Genomic DNA, 23,650 nt, shown 5'->3' on the forward strand with positions numbered 1-23,650 from the left:
TAAAATTGAGGTTTGTTTTTCAGAGATATGGACATCAGGATTATTCGCCCCTTGGTAAGCATTAGAGAGCGTGATATCCGTGAATTTGCTGAATCAAATCGTTTGCCTGTTATTGCTGAGAATTGCCCCGCCTGCTTTGAAACTCCCAAGGTAAGATCCTTTTTTCTGTTTGCATTTGATAGGAAGTGGTAAAATGTTTTGCCGTAGATCAGATATGAAAAGGAAATGCTAAAAACTTGATAGTAAAAATTCGATATTGAACTTAGATTATTTCAATTTTTATTTCTTTATATAAGCTGTACTTTCACCTGTAATTTGACTAGAGCAGATTTAACAATTTCGAGATATCCTCTTACACGTAGTCTTTAATTTCTAATTAATGTGTTGTTGTAGATTTATGAATATGACAAGAAATAAAAAAAAACGATATTATTTCAATTTTCAAACGTATTTTTTATTCAAACCTATTTAACTACGAGCTACTTCACAGCTTATTCAGCCTTCATAAATGAAAAATTGTTGCGGGTGAAACAGCGGTTTTAGTCAATTACAATATGAAGTTACCAGCATATACAGAAGAATGGTACTAAGCACTAGGTTTTCAACCGGGACAAATGGGAAAGAAAGTCCAAGTATCATTAGACTAGACTGACAAATTGGTACACTGGGGTCGATAGAACATGTATTGCGTCCAAGTTAAAACTATGAAAATTGTTGGTACTGTCTTTTGTTTGTGGACGTTCATACTGTAGGACTAAAGTAAAACATTAAAAACCCAGTAAAACTAGAAAACTGGCTTTTACTATCCCTGATTTACGTGTGATTTTAACGTTTTTTTTTTCAAGGAGAGACACCGAATTAAACAACTTCTAGCTGCTCAGGAGATCCTCCATCCGCAAATTTTTCATAGTATTCGATGTGCTCTAATGCCTCTAATGAGCATCAGTTTACCTGGAGTAGAGCGTCGTCTTTTCGGCAAGAAATCCAAAGAAAATGAAATTTGTATGGAAGAAGAAGACATTCTTTAAAATTTTTCTGTAACCAGACTGGGATTCTTAGGTTATTTATTTGTGCATTCTTTTTAACCATTATAGTCTCAATTGTACTTTCAAGTTACCTTTCTAAATAGGAAATGCGCATCTTCTTTTTATGAGGGGGTTTGAAATGCCGCATCATCAGGATAAGGCACAGTCTGTTCTTTTGATGCCTGATTCTATACAGTCTTCCATTTCGTCTTTTTTTTACCTGTGTGTTTCAGTTCTTACTCTTGGTTTTTATGGCTCTTCTGCCTAAACTTCATCTGTTCTTTCCTTTCGTTATTTTAGTTTCGTTAAAGGCCTGTTATAGAAAATCTTACGGGAATGCAAATTTTTCTAGTCGACGGGAATTCCATGATTGTCCAAGCGATCAAGGCTATGTTTGCACTAGAAATTTTTTGTTGTGTGCTAATCTGTTTTAGATATAGCTACTAATATAAGGAGTAAAGTTCACGATAAAAAGAAAAATGTGAATAGACAAATAAAGTAATTAGTAAAAATATATATAGCTTATAATTAAAAATAGGAGGGGGGGCTGCATACTCTAAGGTAGGCGCTATGACCGTACTCACACATAAGATTGGGATTGATGGCCCCCCTGAGACTTGCCCAACACATCTCCATGACAAAAGGGTTTTCTATGAATTGACTAACGATGCTTCTGGACAAATAACATCCTTTCGGCAGCTCAGTCGAACCCTGAACCACGTATCTCCAGAAAGAAAACTAATCTAATGGTCCACTACAGGACTATGGCAAAGGGGGATTTCATTTTCTATTGTGTCCTATCTTGATACTTAAGAACTTGCTGACATGACCAAATTACGAAATCATGGGTTGCAGCAGAAAATATTTGATAGGTCACTATGGACTCTCTACATAGAGGGGTTAATAATAAAGTACTAAAGAATTTATTAGGAAGGAAAGCGTAGAAATTAACGAATTGCTGAAAAATAATAAGCATAAAAAAAGAAAAAAAAAATGTTGTAGAAATTCTGATTTTAATTAATTCCTTTACATTTTCTATATTATTTTATATCGATTTTCGTTTGTCTTTTATTGCTTCTATTGTTTGTTCGTTTTTTATATACTTCATATGCCATGTTCTACGTTAATGAATATAAACTTCCTGGTCTAAAACAGTTGTTAACAAAATATTTATTTTCATTCTTAACCATGTCTCTCAAGAGGACTGTTCCACCCTTACCCGTGTCCCTGAATAAGACTCTTTCGACACTTCCATCTAATATTTAAACTTTGAGTCAAATAAAGACAAAAAACGATTTTTGTTTCTGTTAAAAGGTTAATTTTACATTAATTGCACCTTTTTTGCCTATTTTCCTTGGACAGAGTTAAAAGACCGTACTACCTCGTGTCAGTAAGTACATTCTAAGACCCCACCAGCTATACATGGCGTGTGAAACAGAGAAAAGAGAGGATATGATAACTGAAAAAAAAAAAAAAAATACTGTAAATGGCCTACCGCAATCTTCTAAAAAGGCAATTGAGATCAAAAATATATAAACAGAAATTTTGCTATAAATAGACACATGAGATATTCCTTAAGCGCAATTTATAATAACAATATTAAAAAACTCAATCAATATTTTCGCCCAGTCTAATTTAAGACAACCTATCCGCATATCTAAATGAAAATCGAGGTTGCAGACAGGCGAAATCTATTGCAAAGCAAATAAATATATCCAATCCAGTTGGTGAATTGTCTTTCATTTATTTCTGGCATGGTTTTTGATTCAGTACCTTTACTCTTCTTGTAGAGTTCTGGTAAGATTTTTTTTTCAGCACTGAGGACGACTTGGCGAAGGTCCTTATCGAAATATTTGCTTTTTTTTCGTCTTTATATTTTGCTATTGGCTAACAAAATCCTCGTTTTTCTCACCTATTTGATTTTATTTTTCATTTATTATATCTTCTCTTTTCTTTGTTTCATACGACCCGTATCAGGGAGAGTTTAGGAATAAATCAGACATACCCAATTGTCTGAACATGTTTTTTTGGAGTCACTCGTTCGTTTCTTTGAGCTGACAAGAGAGGCGCGACGGCTGACCACTGACGACATCCTTGGATTAAAGATATAAACGATTTATAACGTTATATGTAACGATATTTATCGTTATATATAACGATATATATAGTTATAACGAATGAAAGATCTTAAGCCGAACCGGCCAGCCATGACAAAAAACCAACAAAGAGAAAAATCTCTAAAAAAAACAAACAAACGAGACTGTGGCCAGTGGAGAGAAAAGGAAAACAACAGAAAAAAAACAACGCGGATATTTCGCCTGTATACAAACACGGCTAATTAATCACTAAGGAAACAAAAAAAAAAAAAAACAAGATAAAACTAAAAACCAAAAAAACCACCAACAAAAAAAAAACAACAAAAATGTAAAAACGGCGCAAAAAAAAACACGGAGGGAAAAGATGCTAAAATATAGTTAATTCAGTGAGGACACCAGAGTAACTAAGGAAAAATAAAAAAACTGTAAATTACTTTAATTATTCAGTTGCGAAATAATCCTTTTGTTAGCTATTACTGAAGCAAATCGTTTTGGTCTAACAGGTAAAATAGTCCCCTGGTGATTATTTAAAATCTTTACTCCCTTATTGACAATTGATTCACTCTTTAGAAGTTTATCATAAATTGGGTCAATATTTAAATTACCCGTGTCCCTATTTATGGAAAGGTTAGCAAACATATATTTTTTAATTTCTATGGCTTCCCTGGCCCATTGGGTGTACCCCTTATCATTAGAAATAGCCAAGGCTTCATCAAATTTTACAAAATGGTCTGGTTGAAGCCAAATATGCTCTGCTAAAGCTGAAACGAAAGTTTCTGGAGGCTTGCTTAATTGTAGGGTTTTTCCTATTGAATTACGGTGTTCAATAAACCTTTCAACAAATTGTTGGTGAGTCCTACCAATATAGAACTTCCCACAAGAACACGGAATTTTATACACCCCACTTACTAAATTTCCCCGAGTTAAATCCTTACCAGAACTAAAAAAACTACTCATTGGCCTCAGCGATTGGAAACATGTATCAATACCAAATTTACGTAAAACCAGTGAAAGTTTCTCCCCCAAACCAGGTACATATGGTAGTGAAATGAAGCTTTTTGATACAACTAAATCTAAAGACTGAGAAACCTCAATAACCCTACTACTATGTTTGGCCCGTCTATTTTCAATTATTTTATCAATGAACTTAATAGGATAACTATTACAAAATAAAATATCCCTCAAGTATAACAATTCTGAATCCAGAAATTCCTGGGAACAGATTTTAAAGGCTCTATCCACTAGTGAAATTACAACCCCCCTTTCACCGACATAGGGTGGCAAGAATGAAAATTTAAATACCTATCATTGTGCGTAGGTTTTCTGTAAATCGAGAAAAGTAAATGGAAATCCCTTTTGATTAATAAAATATCCAGAAAAGGTAATTTATTATTATCCTCAAATTCAACTGTAAATTTAATATTATTATCAAAACTATTTAAATGCTTACAAAAAAGGTCTAAGGAGTCCAACCCATGTTTCCAAACGCAGACCACATCATCCATGAACCTACCCCAGAAACAAGGGGAGATTCTAAAACTGTTTATAGCGGAGGTTTCAATGGCATCTATGACTAGATTTGCCAATAAAGGAGAAAGAGAAGCCCCCATAGGTAAACCAAAAATTTGTCTATAAAACTCCCCTCGAAAACCAAAATAAAAAGAAAATTCATTTACCAGCATAATTAGTTTCATAATGACATCAATATCCAAACTGGCTAACGTCACATCCTGTATTAAATCAAAGTGTCTTTCTTATTTACTTTTTAAAATATCCTCGCACCTTTTTAAATCACAATTTGAATACATGGACACAACATCAAAACTGCAAAGAATTGAACTCTCCTCCAACGTGAACTTGCGCAATTTATTAGTAAGATCAGTCGAATTTTTTAAATATGATTTTTGTGTTACCAAAAGTGGACGTAAAGCTACCGACAACCATTTTCCTAATTTTGAAACAGGTGACAGACAAGTTGACACAATGGGGCGGAGGGGGGATCCAGTCTTATGAATCTTATGTAGACCAGAGATCTTGGGTGCCGAACAACCCCTATGATAATATTTGTTATAAAACTGTGGGGTAATGTGAAAATTATTTTTCATTGACTCTAATTCCTTTCTTGTTGATTTTACATATTTATCTGTAGGATCAAAATCAAGTTTTTTGTATGTAATAGTGTTCAAAATAATGGATTTCATTTGATTATTATAATCTTCAGTGTTCATAATTACGATCGTGTTTCCCTTATCGGCACTGGTGATAGTAAGGAATTTATCCTTTTTCAAATCAGAAAGGATTTTAATGTCATTTTTTTGTAAAATGTCTTTACCAATGAAGTTCATATTAAAGGTGTTTAGTTTTCTTACGATCTCAGCTCTGAGTTCTTGAGGAGTATCAACCTTATCTATAGAAGCCATAATTCCTGATTCCACCTTTGAAATTATTTTTGAATAGGAGACTGGTGTTGGAAAACAAAACTTAGAACCTTTCAACAAAACGGCCTCCTGTTGAATATTAAGAGGTTTAGAAGAAAAATTATTAATTGCTGGACACAGACACTGACGAGGATAAAAAATATCAAAATCTTGGAAATTTTCGAACAAAACTTTAGTAAAATTGTCAAAAAAACAAACCTTGGACAAATGAAAATCATGGCGAAAAGATCTAATGGCCATGTCCTTAATTCGTATAAAAATATCAGATGTAAGTTTATTTCTTAAAAAGTTTTCAAAATAATTTAAGTCCTTAGAAAGTTGAAAACGTCTCTGTTTTTGTTCCTAAATTACGTGATTTAAAGCTATTAGGCTTAATTTATTTTTTAATTTTGTTTCATTTTCAGTTCCAAAATGGGTACATATTTTAAAAGATTTCGGAATCACTGATTCCTTCCTGCAATTTTTTAAGAACATTTGTTGATTTAATAGATTTGCATGTTTTTTAACTAAAGACAAATAATAATTGACAGAAGCGGCTAATTGTTGCCCTTACAATTGACGAATTAAAGATCTTAAGCCTAACTGGCCAGCCATTACAAAAAACCAACAAATATAAAAATCTATAAAAAAAACAAACAAACGAGACTGTGGCCAGTGGAGAGAAAAGGAAAACAACATAAAAAAAAAAACGCGTATATTTCGCCTTTATACAAACAAGGCGTATTCAGCACTAAAGAAAAAAAAAAAACAACAAGATAAACAGAAAAACCAATAAACCCACCACCAAAAAAAAAACAACAAAAATGTATAAACGGCGCAAACTAATGCACGTAGGGAAAAGATGCTAAAATAGAGTTACTTCAGTGAGGACACCAGAGTAACTGAGGAAAAATAAAAAAACTGTAAATTACTTTAATTATTCAGTTGCGAAATAATCCTTTTGTTAGCTATTACTGAAGCAAATCGTTTTGGTCTAACAGGTAAAATAGTCCCCTGGTGATTATTTAAAATCTTTACTCCCTTTGATTTAATACAGGATGTGACGTTAGCCAGTTTGGATATTGTCATTATGAAACTAATTATGCTGGTAAATGAATTTTCTTTTTATTTTGGTTTTCGAGGGGAGTTTTATAGACAAATTTTTGGTTTACCTATGGGGGCTTCTCTTTCTCCTTTATTTGCAAATCTATTCATATATTCCATTGAAACCTCAGCTATAAAAAGTTTTATAATATCCACTTGCTTCTGGGGTAGGTTCATGGATGATGTGGTCTGCGTTTGGAAACATGGGTTGGACTCCTTAGACCTTTTTTGTAAGCATTTAAATAGTTTTGATAATAATATTAAATTTACAGTTGAATTTGAGGATAATAATAAATTACCTTTTCTGGATATTTTATTAATTAAAAGGGATTTCCATTTACTTTTCTTGATTTATAGAAAACCTACGCACAATGATATGTATTTGAATTTTCATTCTGGCCACCATATGTCGGTGAAACGGGGGATTGTAGTTTCACTAGTGAATAGAGACTTTAGAATTTGTTCCCAGGAATTTCTGGATTCAGAATTGTTATACTTGAGGGATATTTTATTTTGTAATAGTTATCCTATTAAGTTCATTGATAAAATAATTGAAAATAGACGGGCCTAACATAGTAGTAGGGTTATTAAGGTTTCTCAGTCTTTAGATTTAGTTGTATCAAAAAGCTTCATTTCATTACCATATGTACCTGGTTTGGGGGAGAAACTTTCACGGGTTTTACGTAAATTTGGTATTGATACATGTTTCCAATCGCTGAGGCCAATGGGTAGTTTTTTTAGTTCTGGTAAGGATTTAACTCGGGGAAATTTAGTAAGTGGGGTGTATAAAATTCCGTGTTCTTGTGGGAAGTTTCTATATTGGTAGGACTCACCAACAATTTGTTGAAAGGTTTATTGAACACCGTAATTCAATAGGAAAAACCCTACAATTAAGCAAGCCTCCAGAAACTTTCGTTTCAGCTTTAGCAGAGCATATTTGGCTTCAACCAGACCATTTTGTAAAATTTGATGAAGCCTTGGCTATTTCTAATGATAAGGGGTAAACCCAATGTGCCAGGGAAGCCATATAAATTAAAAAACATATGTTTGCTAACCTTTCCATAAATAGGGACACGGGTAATTTAAATATTGACCCAATTTATGATAACCTTCTAAAGAGTGAATCAATTGTCAATAAGGGAGTAAAGATTTTAAATAATCACCAGGGGACTATTTTACCTGTTAGACCAAAACGATTTGCTTCAGTAATAGCTAACAAAAGGGTTATTTCGCAACTGAATAATTAAAGTAATTTACAGTTTTTTTATTTTTCCTCAGTTACTCTGGTGTCCTCACTGAAGTAAATCTATATTAGCATCTTTTCCCTACATGGATTTGTTTGCGCCGTGTTTACATTTTTGTTTTTTTTTTTTTGGTGGTGGTTTTATTGGTTTTTAGTTTTATATTGTTGTTTTTTTTTTTGTGTCTTTCGTGCTGAATACGCCTTGTTTGTATACAGCCAAAATATCCACGTTGTTTTGTTTCTGTTGTTTTCTTTTTCTCTCAACTGGCCACAGTCTCGTTTGTTTGTTTTTTTTAGATATTTTTATCTTTGTTGGTATTTTGTCATGGCTGGCCGGTTCGGCTTAAGATCTTTCATTAGTCAATTGTAAGGGAAAAAATTAGCCACTTCTGTCAATTATTATTTGTCTTTAGTTAAAAAACATTCAAATCTATTCAATCAACAAATGTTCTTAAAAATTTGCAAGAAGGAATCAGTGATTCCAAAATATTTTAAAATATGTACCAATTTTGGAACTGAAAATGAAACAAAATTAAAAAATAAATTAAGCCTAATAGCTTTAAATCACGTAATTTATGAACAAAAACAGAGACGTTTTCAAATGTCTAAGGACTTAAAATATGTTTAAAACTTTTTAATAAATAAACTTCCATCTGACATTTTTATACGAATTAATGAACTTGCCAATAGATATTTTAGCCATGATTTTCATTTGTCCAAGGTTCGTTTGTTTGACAAGTTTAATAAACTTTTGTTTGGAAATTTCCAAGATTCAGATATTTTTTATCCTCGTCATTGTCTGGGTCCATCAATTAAGAATTTGTCTTCTAAGCCTCTAAATATTCAACAGGAGGCCGTTTTGTTGAAAGGTTCAAAGTTCTGTTTTCCAACACCAGTCTCCTATTCAAAAATAATTTCAAAGGTGGAATCAGGAATTATGGCTTCTATAGATAAGGTTGATACTCCTCAAGAACTCAGAGCTGAGATCGTAAGAAAACTAAACACCTTTAATATGAACTTCATTGGTAAAGACATTTTACAAAAAAATGACATTAAAATCCTTTGTGATTTGAAAAAGGATAAATTCTTTACTATCACCAGAGACGATAAGGGAAACACGATCGTAATTATGAACACTGAAGACTATAATAATCAAATGAAATCCATTATTTTGGACACTATTACATACAAAAAACTTGATTTTGATCCTACAGATAAATATGTAAAATCAACAAGAAAGAATTTAGAGTCAATGAAAAATAATTTTCACATTACCCCACAGTTTTATGACAAATATTATCCGAGGGGTTGTTCGGCACCCAAGATCAATGGTCGACCTAAGATTCATAAGAATGGAACCCCCCTCCGCCCTATTGTTTCAACTTTTCTGTCAACTTTTTCAAAATTAGGAAAATGGTTGTCGGTAGCTTTACGTCCACTTTTGTGAACACAAAAATCATATTTAAAAAATTCGACTGATCTTACTAATAAATTGCGCAAGTTCACGTTGGAGGAGAGTTCAATTCTTTGCAGTTTTGATGTTGTGTCCATGTATTCAAATTGTGATTTAAAAAGGTGCGAGGATATTTTAAAAAGTAAATAAGAAAGACACTTTGATTTAATACAAGATGTGACGTTAGCCAGTTTGGATATTGATGTCATTATGAAACTAATTATGCTGGTAAATGAATTTTCTTTTTATTTTGGTTTTCGAGGGGAGTTTTATAGACAAATTTTTGGTTTACCTATGGGGGCTTCTCTTTCTCCTTTATTGGCAAATCTATTCATAGATGCCATTGAAACCTCCGCTATAAATAGTTTTAGAATATCCCCTTGCTTCTGGGGTAGGTTCATGGATGATGTGGTCTGCGTTTGGAAACATGGGTTGGACTCCTTAGACCTTTTTTGTAAGCATTTAAATAGTTTTGATAATAATATTAAATTTACAGTTGAATTTGAGGATAATAATAAATTACCTTTTCTGGATATTTTATTAATTAAAAAGGATTTCAATTTACTTTTATCAATTTACAGAAAACCAAAGCACAAAGATAGGTATTTAAATTTTCATTCTTGCCACCCTATGTCGGTGAAAAGGGGGGTTGTAATTTCACTAGTGGATAGAGCCTTTAAAATCTGTTCCAAGGAGTTTCTGGATTCAGAATTGTTATACTTGAGGGATATTTTATTTTGTAATAGTTATCCAATTAAGTTCATTGATAAAATAATTGAAAATAGACGGGCCAAACATAGTAGTAGGGTTATTGAGGTTTCTCAGTCTTTAGATTTAGTTGTATCAAAAAGCTTCATTTCATTACCATATGTACCTGGTTTGGGGGAGAAACTTTCACGGGTTTTACGTAAATTTGGTATTGATACATGTTTCCAATCGCTGAGACCAATGAGTAGTTTTTATAGTTCTGGTAAGGATTTAACTCGGGGAAATTGAGTAAGTGGGGTGTATAAAATTCCATGTTCTTGTGGGAAGTTCTATATTGGTAGGACTCACCAACAATTTGTTGAAAGGTTTATTGAACACCGTAATTCAATAGAAAAAACCCTACAATTAAGCAAGCCTCCAGAAACTTTCGTTTCAGCTTTAGCAGAGCATATTTGGCTTCAACCAGACCATTTTGTAAAATTTGATGAAGCCTTGGCTATTTCTAATGATAAGGGGTACACCCAATGGGCCAGGGAAGCCATAGAAATTAAAAAACATATGTTTGCTAACCTTTCCATAAATAGGGACACGGGTAATTTAAATATTGACCCAATTTATGATAACCTTCTAAAGAGTGAATCAATTGTCAATAAGGGAGTAAAGATTTTAAATAATCACCAGGGGACTATTTTACCTGTTAGACCAAAACGATTTGCTTCAGTAATAGCTAACAAAAGGATTATTTCGCAACTGAATAATTAAAGTAATTTACAGTTTTTTTATTTTTCCTCAGTTACTCTGGTGTCCTCACTGAAGTAACTCTATTTTAGCATCTTTTCCCTACGTGGATTAGTTTGCGCCGATTGTACCTTTTTGTTGTTTTTTTTTTTGGGGGTGGTTTTATTGGTTTTTAGTTTTATCTTCTTTTTTTTTTTTTTGTATTTAGTGCTGAAGACGCCTTGTTTGTATACAGGCGAAATATACGCGTTGTTTTGTTTCTGTTGTTTTCCTTTTCTCTCCACTGGCCACAGTCTCGTTTGTTTTTTTTATATATTTTTATAGTTTTTTGTTTTTTTTAATTGCTTGCCGGTTCGGCTTAATATCTTTAATTAGTCAATTGTAAGGGCAACAACTATCCGTTTCTGTCAATTATTATTTGTTTTTATTTAAAAAACATGCAAATCTATTAAATCAACAAATGTTCTTAAAAAATTGCAAGAAGGAATCAGTGATTCCGAAATATTTTAAAATATGTACCAATTTTGGAACTGAAAATGAAACAAAATTAAAAAATAAATTAAGCCTAATAGCTTTAAATTACGTAATTTATGAACAAAAACAGAGACGTTTTCAACTGTCTAAGGACTTAAATTCTGTTTAAAACTTTTTAAGAAATAAACTTACATCTGATATTTTTATACGAATTAAGAAAATGGCCATTAGATCTCTTCGCCATGATTTTAATTTGTCCAAGGTTCGTTTGGTTGACAAGTTTAATAAACTTTTGATTGGGAATTTCCAAGATTCAGATGTTTTTTATACTCGTCATTGTCTGGGTCCAGCAATTAAGAATTTGTCTTCTAAGCCTCTTAATATTCAACAGGAAGCAGTTTTGTTGAAAGGTTCAAAGTTCTGTTTTCCAACACCAGTCTCCTATTCAAAAATAATTTCAAAGGTGGAATCAGGAATTATGGCTTCTATAGATAAGGTTGATACTCCTCAAGAACTCAGAGCTGAGATCGTAAGAAAACTAAACACCTTTAATATGAACTTCATTGGTAAAGACATTTTACAAAAAAATGACATTAAAATCCTTTCTGATTTGAAAAAGGATAAATTCCTTACTATCACCAGAGCCGATAAGGGAAACACGATCGTAATTATGAACACTGAAGATTATAATAATCAAATGAAATCCATTATTTTGAACACTATTACATACAAAAAACTTGATTTTGATCCTACAGGTAAATATGTAAAATCAACAAGAAAGGAATTAGAGTCAATGAAAAATAATTTTCATTTTACTCCACAGTTTTATAACAAATATTATCCTAGGGGTTGTTCAGCACCAAAGATCTATGGTCTACCTCAGATTCATAAGACTGGAGCCCCTCCTCCGCCCCATTGTGTCAACTTTTCTGTCACCTGTTTCAAAATTAGGAAAATGGTTGTCGGTAGCTTTGCGTCCACTTTTGGGAACACAAAAATAATATTTAAAAAATTCAATTGATCTTACTAATAAATTGCGCAATTTCACGTTGGAGGAAAGTTCAATTCTTTGCAGTTATGATGTTGTGTACATGTATTCAAATTGTGATTTAAAAAAGTGCAAGGATATTTTAAAAAGTAACTTAGAAAAACACTTTGATTTAATACAGGATGTGACGTTAGCTAGTTTGGATATTGATGTCATTATGAAACTAATTATGCTGGTAAATGAATTTTCTTTTTATTTTGGTTTTCGAGGGGAGTTTTATAGACAAATTTTTGGTTTACCTATGGGGGCTTCTCTTTCTCCTTTATTGGCAAATCTATTCATAGATGCCATTGAAACCTCCGCTATAAATAGTTTTAGAATCTCCCCTTGCTTCTGGGGTAGGTTCATGGATGATGTGGTCTGCGTTTGGAAACATGGGTTGGACTCCTTAGACCTTTTTTGTAAGCATTTAAATAGTTTTGATAATAATATTAAATTTACAGTTGAATTTGAGGATAATAATAAATTACCTTTTCTGGATATTTTATTAATTAAAAGGGATTTCCATTTACTTTTCTCGATTTACAGAAAACCTACGCACAATGATAGGTATTTAAATTTTCATTCTTGCCACCCTATGTCGGTGAAAAGGGGGTTGTAATTTCACTAGTGGATAGAGCCTTTAAAATCTGTTCCCAGGAATTTCTGGATTCAGAATCGTTATACTTGAGGGATATTTTATTTTGTAATAGTTATCAAATTAAGTTCATTGATAAAATAATTGAAAATAGACGGGCCAAACATAGTAGTAGGGTTATTGAGGTTTCTCAGTCTTTAGATTTAGTTGTATCAAAAAGCTTCATTTCATGACCATATGTACCTGGTTTGGGGGAGAAACTTTCACGGGTTTTACGTAAATTTGGTATTGATACATGTTTCCAATCGCTGAGGCCAATGGGTAGTTTTTTTAGTTCTGGTAAGGATTTAACTCGGGGAAATTTAGTAAGTGGGGTGTATAAAATTCCGTGTTCTTGTGGGAAGTTCTATATTGGTAGGACTCACCAACAATTTGTTGAAAGGTTTATTGAACACCGTAATTCAATAGAAAAAACCCTACAATTAAGCAAGCCTCCAGAAACTTTCGTTTCAGCTTTAGCAGAGCATATTTGGCTTCAACCAGACCATTTTGTAAAATTTGATGAAGCCTTGGCTATTTCTAATGATAAGGGGTACACCCAATGGGCCAGGGAAGCCATAGAAATTAAAAAACATATGTTTGCTAACCTTTCCATAAATAGGGACACGGGTAATTTAAATATTGACCCAATTTATGATAACCTTCTAAAGAGTGAATCAATTGTCAATAAGGGAGTAAAGATTTTAAATAATCACCAGGGGACTATTTTACCTGTTAGACCAAAACGATTTGCTTCAGTAATAGCTAACAAAAGGATTATTTCGCAACTGAATATTTAAAGTAATTTACAATTTTTTTATTTTTCCTCAGTTACTCTGGTGTCCTCACTGAATTAACTCTATTTTAGCATTTTTTCCCGACATGGATTATTTTGCGCCGATTGTACATTTTTTTGTTTTTTTTTTGGTGGTTTTATTGGTTTTTAGTTTTATCTTTTTTGTTTTTTTTGTGTCTTTCGTTCTGAAGACGCCTTGTTTGTATACAGGCGAAATATCCGCGTTGTTTTGTTTCTGTTGTTTTCCTTTTCTCTCCACTGGCCACAGTCTCGTTTGTTTGTTTTTTTTAGAGATTTTTATATTTGTTGGTTTTTTTTGATGGCTGGCCAGTTCGGCTTAAGATATTTCATTAGTCAATTGTACGGGCAACAATTAGCCGCTTCTGTCAAGTATTATTTGTCTTTAGTTAAAAAACATGCAAATCTTTTAAATCAACAAATTTTCTTAAAAAATTGCAAGAAGGAATCAGTGATTCCGAAATCTTTTAAAATATGGACCCATTTTGGAACTGAAAATGAAACAAAATTAAAAAATAAATTAAGCCTAATAGCTTTAAATCACGTAATTTATGAACAAAAACAGAGACGTTTTCAACTGTCTAAGGACTTAAATTCTGTTGAAAACTTTTTAATAAATAAACTTACATCTGATATTTTTATACGAATTAAGTAAATTGCCACTAGATATTTTCGCCATGATTTTAATTTGTCCAAGGTTCGTTTTGTTGACAAGTTTAATAAACTTTTGTTTGAGAATTTCCAAGATTCAGATGTTTTTTATCCTCGTCATTGTCTGGGTCCAGCAATTAAGAATTTGTCTTCTAAGCCTCTTAATATTCAACAGGAAGCCGTTTTGTTGAAAGGTTCAAAGTTATGTTTTACAACACCAGTCTCCTATTCAAAAATAATTTCAAAGGTGGAATCAGGAATTATGGCTTCTATAGATAAAGTTGATACTCCTCAAGAACTCAGAGCTGAGATAGTAAGAAAACTAAACACCTTTAATATGAACTTAATTGGTAAAGACATTTTACAAAAAAATGACATTAAAATCCTTTCTGATTTGAAAAAGGATAAATTCCTTACTATCACCAGAGCCGATAAGGGAAACACGATCGTAATTATGAACACTGAAGACTATAATAATCAAATGAAATCCATTATTTCGGACACTATTACATAAAAAAAAATTGATTTTGATCCTACAGATAAATATGTAAAATCAACAAGAAAGGAATTAGAGTCAATGAAAAATAATTTTCACATTACCCCAAAGTTTTATAACAAATATTATCCTAGGGGTTGTTCGGCACCCAAGATCTATGGTCTACCTAAGATTTATAAGATTGGATCCCCCCTCCGCCCCATTGTGTCAACTTTTCTGTCACCTGTTTCAAAATTAGGAAAATGGTTGTCGGTAGCTTTGCGTCCACTTTTGGGAACACAAAAATCATATTTAAAAAATTCGACTGATCTTACTAATAAATTGCGCAAGTTCACGTTGGAGGAGAGTTCAATTCTTTGCAGTTTTGATGTTGTGTCCATGTATTCAAATTGTGATTTAAAAAGGTGCGAGGATATTTTAAAAAGTAAATTAGAAAAACACTTTGATTTAATACAGGATGTGACGTTAGCCAGTGTGGATATTGATGTCATTATGAAACTAATTATGCTGGTAAATGAATTTTCTTTTTATTTTGGTTTTCGAGGGGAGTTTTATAGACAAATTTTTGGTTTACCTATGGGGGCTTCTCTTTCTCCTTTATTGGCAAATCTATTCATAGATGCCATTGAAACCTCCGCTATAAACAGTTTTAGAATCTCCCCTTGTTTCTGGGGTAGGTTCATGGATGATGTGGTCTGCGTTTGGAAACATGGGTTGGACTCCTTAGACCTTTTTTGTAAGCATTTAAATAGTTTTGATAATAATATTAAATTTACAGTTGAATTTGAGGATAATAATAAATTACCTTTTCTGGATATTTTATTAATTAAAAGGGATTTCCATTTACTTTTCTCGATTTACAGAAAACCTACGCTCAATGATAGGTATTTAAATTTTCATTCTTGCCACCCTATGTCGGTGAAAAGGGGGGTTGTAATTTCACTAGTGGATATAGCCTTTAAAATCTGTTCCCAGGAATTTCTGGATTCAGAATTGTTATACTTGAGGGATATTTTATTTTGTAATAGTTATCCTATTAAGTTCATTGATAAAATAATTGAAAATAGACGGGCCTAACATAGTAGTAGGGTTATTAAGGTTTCTCAGTCTTTAGATTTAGTTGTATCAAAAAGCTTCATTTCATTACCATATGTACCTGGTTTGGGGGAGAAACTTTCACGGGTTTTACGTAAATTTGGTATTGATACATGTTTCCAATCGCTGAGGCCAATGGGTAGTTTTTTTAGTTCTGGTAAGGATTTAACTCGGGGAAATTTAGTAAGTGGGGTGTATAAAATTCCGTGTTCTTGTGGGAAGTTCTATATTGGTAGGACTCACCAACAATTTGTTGAAAGGTTTATTGAACACCGTAATTCAATAGGAAAAACCCTACAATTAAGCAAGCCTCCAGAAACTTTCGTTTCAGCTTTAGCAGAGCATATTTGGCTTCAACCAGACCATTTTGTAAAATTTGATGAAGCCTTGGCTATCTCTAATGATAAGGGGTACACCCAATGGGCCAGGGAAGCCATAGAAATTAAAAAATATATGTTTGCTAACCTTTCCATAAATAGGGACACGGGTAATTTAAATATTGACCCAATTTATGATAACCTTCTAAAGAGTGAATCAATTGTCAATAAGGGAGTAAAGATTTTAAATAATCACCAGGGGACTATTTTACCTGTTAGACCAAAACGATTTGCTTCAGTAATAGCTAACAAAAGGATTATTTAGCAACTGAATAATTAAAGAAATTTACAGTTTTTTTATTTTTCATCAGTTACTCTGGTGACCTCACTGAAGTAACTCTATTTTAGCATCTTTTCCCTACGTGGATTAGTTTGCGCCGATTATACATTTTTGTTGTTTTTTTTTTTTGGTGGTGGTTTTATTGGTTTTTATTTTTATCTTGTTGTTTTTTTTTTGTGTCTTTCGTTATTAATAAGCCGTTTTTGTATAAATGCCAAATATACGCGGTTTTTTTTTTATGTTGTTTTCCTTTTCTCTCCACTGGCCACAGTCTCGTTTTGTTGTTTTTTTTTTTTTTTTTTTTTTTAGAGATTTTTATGTTTGTTGGTTTATAGTTATAACGGCGGTGGCGGTTGGGGCGGTGGTCAGCAACCTGCTCGCGGTACCCCTGCTTATACTAATCTAAGCTGACCATTTTGTTCCAATTCGTTGGTTGGTCGGTGGGCTAGTAACCCGCCACCGTAAAAATTAATTACTCAAGAAACAGCAACAGATAGCCTCGGATTGACTTCTTCTTCTTCTGTGAAGACGACTAATGCACGCCCCCGGACAGGATTCTTGAAAACAGCCGATTGTTTTGTATTGGATACTGGAATCTTAGAACACTTAATCAAGAAACACAGCCAGGAAAACTCAACAGTGTTATGATAACCCTTGATAAATTCTGTATTGACATAGCTGGACTTTCTGAGACCAGGCTTACTGGTTTTGGGACTTTGAAATCTGAGATTTACCACATCTTGTATTCCGGACTTGAGACTAGAAAAGAAGCAGGTGTCGCAATGGCACTAAGTAATCGGGCCAAAAAATGCCTAGTGGATTGGGAGCCAATTGGTGAGCGGATTCTTCGTGCCCGTTTCGCCACTTCACAGGCCAAATTGACAGTTATTGTAGTGTACGCCCCAACGAATGATGCCTGTGATCGAACCAAAGATGACTTTTATAGTGCGTTATCGAATGTTGTTGCAAAAACGCATCGTCATGATATTGTGACTGTGTGTGGGGACTTTAATGCTAAAGTTGGAGGTGATGCTTCTTATGCCCCAACTATCCTCGGTAAACATGGACTGGGGGAAATTAATGACAATGGTGTGCGACTAATCGATTTTTGCGCTACTCATGAACTTATCGTCGGCGCCACATGGTTTCCACATAAACAGATTCACAAGTATACTTGGAAATCGCCTGATGGTGTAACACGAAATGAAATAGACCATATCCTAATTAAGAGGCACAGGCGACGATGTTTAGAGGATATTAGAACCTTCCGAGGTGCCGACTGTTATTCCGATCACCAACTTGCTGTTGCTAAGTTCAGGCTGAAACTAAAAACTGTGACAAAGCCCCAGCGGCCAGTGAAAACCTTCAATTTGAGGAAATTGCAGGACCCAAACGTATTGCAAGAGTATACTACAGCTTTGTCAAACAAGTTTTCCCTTCTAAGGGACGAAGTGTCGCTTGATAGTCAGTGGGAAAAAATTGCAGAAACCGTGAAAGAGGTTGCACAAGAAGTTGTGGGCTACAACAGGAAGAAGAAAGAGCAGTGGATATCGGAAAGTAGTTGGGATATTATTGATCAAAGGTCACAACTCAAAATCCTCGAAGATAAGTATGACCATAGCACGACTTGTTCTAGAAAATATGTAGATAACCTGAAAGTGCAGTGCAAGCGTCTCCATAAGCAATTCAAAGCAGCAACCAGGGAAGATAAGAGGATGTACCTCGAAACTATGGCCGAACAGGCTGAGGCAGCCGCTAGACGGGGAGATAGCCGTACTGTGTATGCCATAACGAAGCAGTTGGCGGGTATTTCAAAGGCGTCGTCGACCCAAGTTGAAAGCAAAGATGGCATTTTATTAACCCAGACTGATGACATAGTCCGACGCAGGAAAGAGCATTTTAGCGAGGTACTAAATCAGATGCCTCCAACAACTACTTTAAATATCCCTGAAGAACCACTGTTCGATCTCGGAATATGTTCCGGACCTCTCTTACTTATTGAAGTCACGGAGGCCCTAAAGACTTTGAAAAACGGAAAGGCTGCAGGCAATGATGGCATACCACCAGAATTACTGAAGTACGGTAGAAGCACCCTAGCCAAACCCATATTTGAACTTCTTTCCCATGTTTGGGATGAAGAAAAAGTCCCTAGTGAATGGTGGAAGGCAGTAATTGTAAAACTCTTCAAAAAAGGACAAAAGACTAAGTGTGATAATTGAAGAGGTATTGCTTTACAGTCTGTTGGCAGCAAAGTCCTGTGCCAAATAATTCTGAACAGGATTCAGAATAAAGTGGAGAAAGTTCTGAGAGATGAGCAGCACGGATTCCGCCAGAACAGATCATGTTGTGACCTGATATTTAGCCTGAGAGTCCTGCTGGATGAATCCAATGAATGGCAAGTTCAGCTACTTATAGTATTTATAGATTTTCTCAAAGCCTTCGACTCGATACATCGCGGAACCATATGGAAGATTTTAGTGCATTATGGAATTCCGACCAAAATTGTAAATATAATTAAAGCGCTATATCATGATATCATGTTCGCAGTACAGACAGAGGTTGGCCTAACGGAGTGGTTTTCTGTTCAGTCAGGTGTAAGGCAGGGCTGCATTCTATCACAATTACTGTTTGCCATAGTGATTGATTTTGCTCTCCGTGGATGCAGTTTTAGTGGCGGTCTACAATTAAATCCACTGAGAGAACTCAATGATGGTGATTTTGCCGACGATGTTGTGCTTATTACCCACGACCCAGAAGATATGCAACGCAACATTAATGAACTCGGTCGTATGGCAAATGCTGTCGGACTCTCCATAAATGCTAACAAGACCAAATCAATGTCGAATGCAGTCATACCTGACTTAGCCGAAGGACTTTTGGTTAACAACGAGGAAATTGAGGAAGTGGGAGAGTTCAAGTATCTCGGCAGCATTCTTACGCAAGATGCCAATTCCGAAAGAGAAATACTGTGCCGAATAACATTGGCTGGGTCTGCTTTCAGCTACCTTAGAAATGTTTGGAGAAATAATAAATATTCCCAGAAGTTAAAGCTTAAAATTTATAATTGCAATGTGGTCTCTGTCCTTGTGTACGGCTGCGAAAGTTGGAGGATCACTGCTCAACTAGAACGACGACTCCAGGCATTCGACAATAATTGCCTAAGGTCTATCTTAAATATACATTGGACAGAAAGAATACGAAATATTGAAATCTATCGTATGACAAATCATACCCCCATCCTTGATCTTATTAGAAAGCGGCGATGGATGTATTGGGGGCATATGGTGCGAATGGGGGAAGGAAGGCTGCCGCACGATGCATGGTTTTGGAAACCCCCCGGTCTCCGCAAATCAGGGAGACCGAAAATGACCCTTGGCAGGTTGCTAATGAAGGAGGCGAAGCTGGCGAGGTCCTCGTTGGAGGAGCTATGGTTGAAGGCTCAGGACAGGTCGTCGTGGCGAAACACTGTTGCTGCCTTATGCGCCCCCAGGCGTAGGAGGACCTAAGTAAGTAAGTAATCGTTATAATGACTTATAACGATTTTAACGATATAAAGAAAAAAGCTAACGATCAAAAGGTGCGTACCTGTGATCATGCAGTTTCTGGTTGACAAGTGAGTCTCCCAGACGTAAATGTTTCATCATAATATGCTTTAAATTTGAGGGATTTTTTGAAATAACTATAATACACTATTTACTAAAATTAAAACCTGTGAAGAAAAATTTTGTAAATTTACCATGTTTTCGAAATCACTTAAATAACGACTTAAAAGAGCAAAAATCATCTATTTGAATGATGGAGTGGTGGCGACCATGTATATAATGGTTCCCAAATTAACGAACGAATAATTTTTCCACTTCTATGAAACATGTTTCATTGCATTCATCTTTCCGAGAATCTTAAATGTAAAATAAGTTTGCCTGTGAAATTTTTCTAAGGCAAATGTTTTTGCACCAAAACTCATGAGTCCTAGCTTTGTAAATGAGAATTTGTCACTGAGAACCATGCATTTAAATTGTAAATACGTAAATCCCATGTTTGGGATAAACTTCCTTTCCAGTAACTAAGAACCAAAGTTAGTTGAAACCTTTGGTTCTTAGTTTCATGTTGAAACCTTTCCTTGGTGTTATTACGCAAAATATGCGAAATAAGGCGCAGAGCTGGTTTTGATTAATAGCTTCAAATTTAAAAAAGACAAAATTTGGGAAAAGACATAAATTTATTGAGTCAAATCAAATAAGTTAACAAATTTGGGTTAAGAGCATAGGATAAAAAAAACAAACTAAAATACAAATAAAAATTTCTAAATACAAAACGAAATCATTAAAAAGTTTTTAAGGCACTAGAGGCCAGTGTGGTCAAATTGTTTAAAGCATTAGTACAGTTTGAAGTCAGTGTCCTGTTCAGTTGTAGAAGCAGAAGTTGAAATTAAAAAAGAAGCGAAAATAAACGATATCAGTGCTTTATTTTATTACAACATTGAATAATAATGGAACACAAAAATGCTAACTTGATTCAATCGGCCAAAGCCACGAAAATGACACTTATTAGTAATTTTCGCCACTAGAACAGACCATTTGGCTTATATACAATTTAATTTATTCTGCTTCTACAGAAAAAAAAATTGTTGATTCTAACGCTTCTACCAACCTGAAAGTAAAACTTGAGACACACAAACAAACAGCTGTTCCAATCAATGTTAAAACTCATAATTGCACCTAGTATATATACCTGACTAGATCGTTGAGAACTAGATTCTTAAAAATAAGTTCAATATTTATAAATCACTCTACGTCACTATGCTCATCTCTTTCAATTAGCTTCATTTCTTCAGCAATTTTTATTGACTTCTCTGCCAAATCTTTAATCTTTGCTGTCACAGGATCATCAGTAATATCTATAAAAAAAAGTTTTTATTACAAGCCTTGCAGGAAGAGGAAAGAAGAGTTGCTGTCCTATAATTCCATGTTGCAAAGTTTGCTTTGATTCTATTGATATCGCCATTTTTTTTTTTTAGCCAATCACATTATTCCTAGATATATGTCAAATCTTAAGCCAGAAAAAAATTCAAACCCAATTGGTTCTCCCTCTTGTTTGAAATTTTAAGCAAGTAAAAAAACGAGAAGTTTCGAAGTCAGTTTTTTTTTTACTATAATTGATATAATATTAACTAAGCTTGAAAATACATCAAGAAATGTTAACTAGTATATTTTTTAAACAAAAAGTCCATTTTGGGCCACTATTTCGGGGGTGAGAGTGAATCTTTTAGAACAACCCTTTATTACGTATGCCCTTGGAATAATACTTGATTATGTATGAGAGAAAAAGTAAATTAAAAAATAAAAACAACATATATGTCTGGATTTGAGAAACTTCTTTTTTAATTTATGTTTAAAGATACTGACGGTTTTGGACAATTTCATTTGAATGTTCTTTAAAAGAAAGATCATCGTCCAGTATAACCCAGGGATACTAGAAAGAATTCTTGCAAAAACCTAGATGCGAGCACAAAGCTAGGGCAACTATGAGACTCATTCACTGTCACATTCATCAAAAACAGATGAAAAGATTATGTAGAATTAACAAAAAGGAAGAAAAACATAACTTACCTAATTGTCGAACAATATTCATGACTTCCATTACTTCTGTTAACTTTTCAGCAACTTCCTTTCCTGAACCGAGCATGTTGTATACTATTGTCACACCACGGTGTCTTAGCCCCAAATTTTGATGTGTTAAAAGATACCGAAGAATGTCTAACCAGTCCTTTGGCTGTAAAAGATGAAATCTGTTATATTGTTGTCTAAATCCATTTCCATCAAGCGGAATTCCCTAAATCTCTTCTGATCCACAAAAACTTCCGCCGACTGACAATTTATAAATAAAACTGTGTTTTCATCAATTCACATTCGTGGAAAATTTAAAGAACGCTGGACTAAGCAGTTTCGTCCCATAGACATTTATTTCAATAAGTGTCAATTAATCGATAAACATATTTAACTATTTCGTGGGTACTTCTGCTAATTAAATATTCGAGCGGCAGAAATACAATTTTAGACATGTGAGCTTCATTCTATTTGCGGACAACTTAACAGAATCCAACCAAACTTCCCCATTTTTTCCTTTTATATACAAAGCTGGATGCACGCCTTTTGCAAGCAATCGTTGTTTCATAAGTACCTTGACTTTCGATAAATAATCAATTCACCAAAAGCTCAAAATGAGGAATGTAATTTTAGACATGTGTGTGAAAGCTTTAGCAGTTAGTAAAACACAGCGTAACTTCCTCTCTGTTTCCATATTTCTACATGCACAGTTGTATGCACAGCATTGTCTAATGTGCCCATTGTTGTATGTTTAATATGCACATTGTTGCATGCACAGCATTGTTTGTTGTTATAAGTCACTTGATCTTTTGCTAAATAACGATTTCACCTAAAGTGCGGAATATTATTTGAGAGATTTGCATTAAACCTTCATTGGCTTATAAAACACAACAAAACTTGCTCTTTATTTGCAAATTTATATATGCAAAGATGTATTCACAGATTTTGGATGCAATCATTGTTTAATAAGTCGTTTCATCTTTCCCTAAATAATCAATTCTGCTCCTTTACAAAAGACTAAAAAATCCCTCTAAAATGCCTTAATATTTGTTTTTACCAGCATAGTTGTATGGATAGCTTTGGAATGCAACGGTCGTTGCATTCAAAAGGTTGTTGGGTGTAAAAAGACTTGGTTAAGTATCAATCTTATTAAACCACCAATAATACATACATATTCATAATAAATTAACATGACACTAATCCTCCAAATGCTGTTGTTTTTCTTATTCAAAGTAACACCAACCTAAGAGTGGTTGATCAGCTAATATGGAAAAGACAAGGACCGAGTCAACAATTAGTTAATGACTTCCAAAAATGAAACATGAAAGACACAAGCACGCACACAGAAGAGAAATCGTAAAGTTTCCTGAATAACAAAATAAGATCTGTGTTGTTGTTATTGAGCCTTT

General features: G+C 33.9%; 3 protein-coding genes across 4 annotated transcripts in view; 2 read left to right on the forward strand and 1 right to left on the reverse strand.

Moving 5' to 3' along the window:
* The window catches only part of LOC148952307 (uncharacterized), an 80,853-nt gene extending 79,754 nt beyond the window's left edge, over nt 1-1,099 (forward strand). The window contains exons 7-8 of the mRNA XM_089089754.1: nt 24-150; nt 846-1,099. Coding sequence (XP_088945880.1) covers nt 24-150; nt 846-1,028 — 310 coding nt within the window. The 3' untranslated portion in view covers nt 1,029-1,099. The remainder of the gene's footprint in view (nt 1-23; nt 151-845) is intronic.
* Nucleotides 1,100-17,279: 16,180 nt separating this feature from the next.
* Nucleotides 17,280-21,357, forward strand: LOC148952308 (uncharacterized). The gene is made up of 2 exons (XM_089089173.1): nt 17,280-18,717; nt 21,251-21,357. The coding sequence occupies exons 1-2, from the start codon at nt 17,280-17,282 to the stop codon at nt 21,355-21,357; spliced, it is 1,545 nt and encodes a 514-aa protein (XP_088945299.1).
* The window catches only part of unc-45 (unc-45 myosin chaperone), a 45,013-nt gene continuing 42,204 nt past the window's right edge, over nt 20,842-23,650 (reverse strand). For both annotated transcript variants that reach the window (XM_089089755.1, XM_089089756.1), the window contains exons 14-15: nt 22,245-22,407; nt 20,842-21,532 (exon numbers count right to left, since the gene is read on the reverse strand). In XM_089089755.1, coding sequence (XP_088945881.1) covers nt 21,420-21,532; nt 22,245-22,407 — 276 coding nt within the window. In that variant the 3' untranslated portion in view covers nt 20,842-21,419. The remainder of the gene's footprint in view (nt 21,533-22,244; nt 22,408-23,650) is intronic.

This window comes from Artemia sp. Qi Xiang Cuo, chromosome 5 (assembly GCF_049724085.1).
Source record: "Artemia sp. Qi Xiang Cuo chromosome 5, ASM4972408v1, whole genome shotgun sequence".
NCBI classification, from domain to species: Eukaryota; Metazoa; Arthropoda; class Branchiopoda; order Anostraca; family Artemiidae; genus Artemia; species Artemia sp. Qi Xiang Cuo.

Excerpts from the sequence above, each read along its gene's own strand:
- LOC148952308 (XM_089089173.1), top strand. The coding sequence starts at position 17,280 with ATGATAACCCTTGATAAATTCTGTATTGACATAGCTGGACTTTCTGAG. Across the intron at positions 18,718-21,250 it reads ACCAGAATTACTGAAGTACG|AAAAAAAAATTGTTGATTCT; the intron begins GTAGAAGCACCC and ends CTGCTTCTACAG.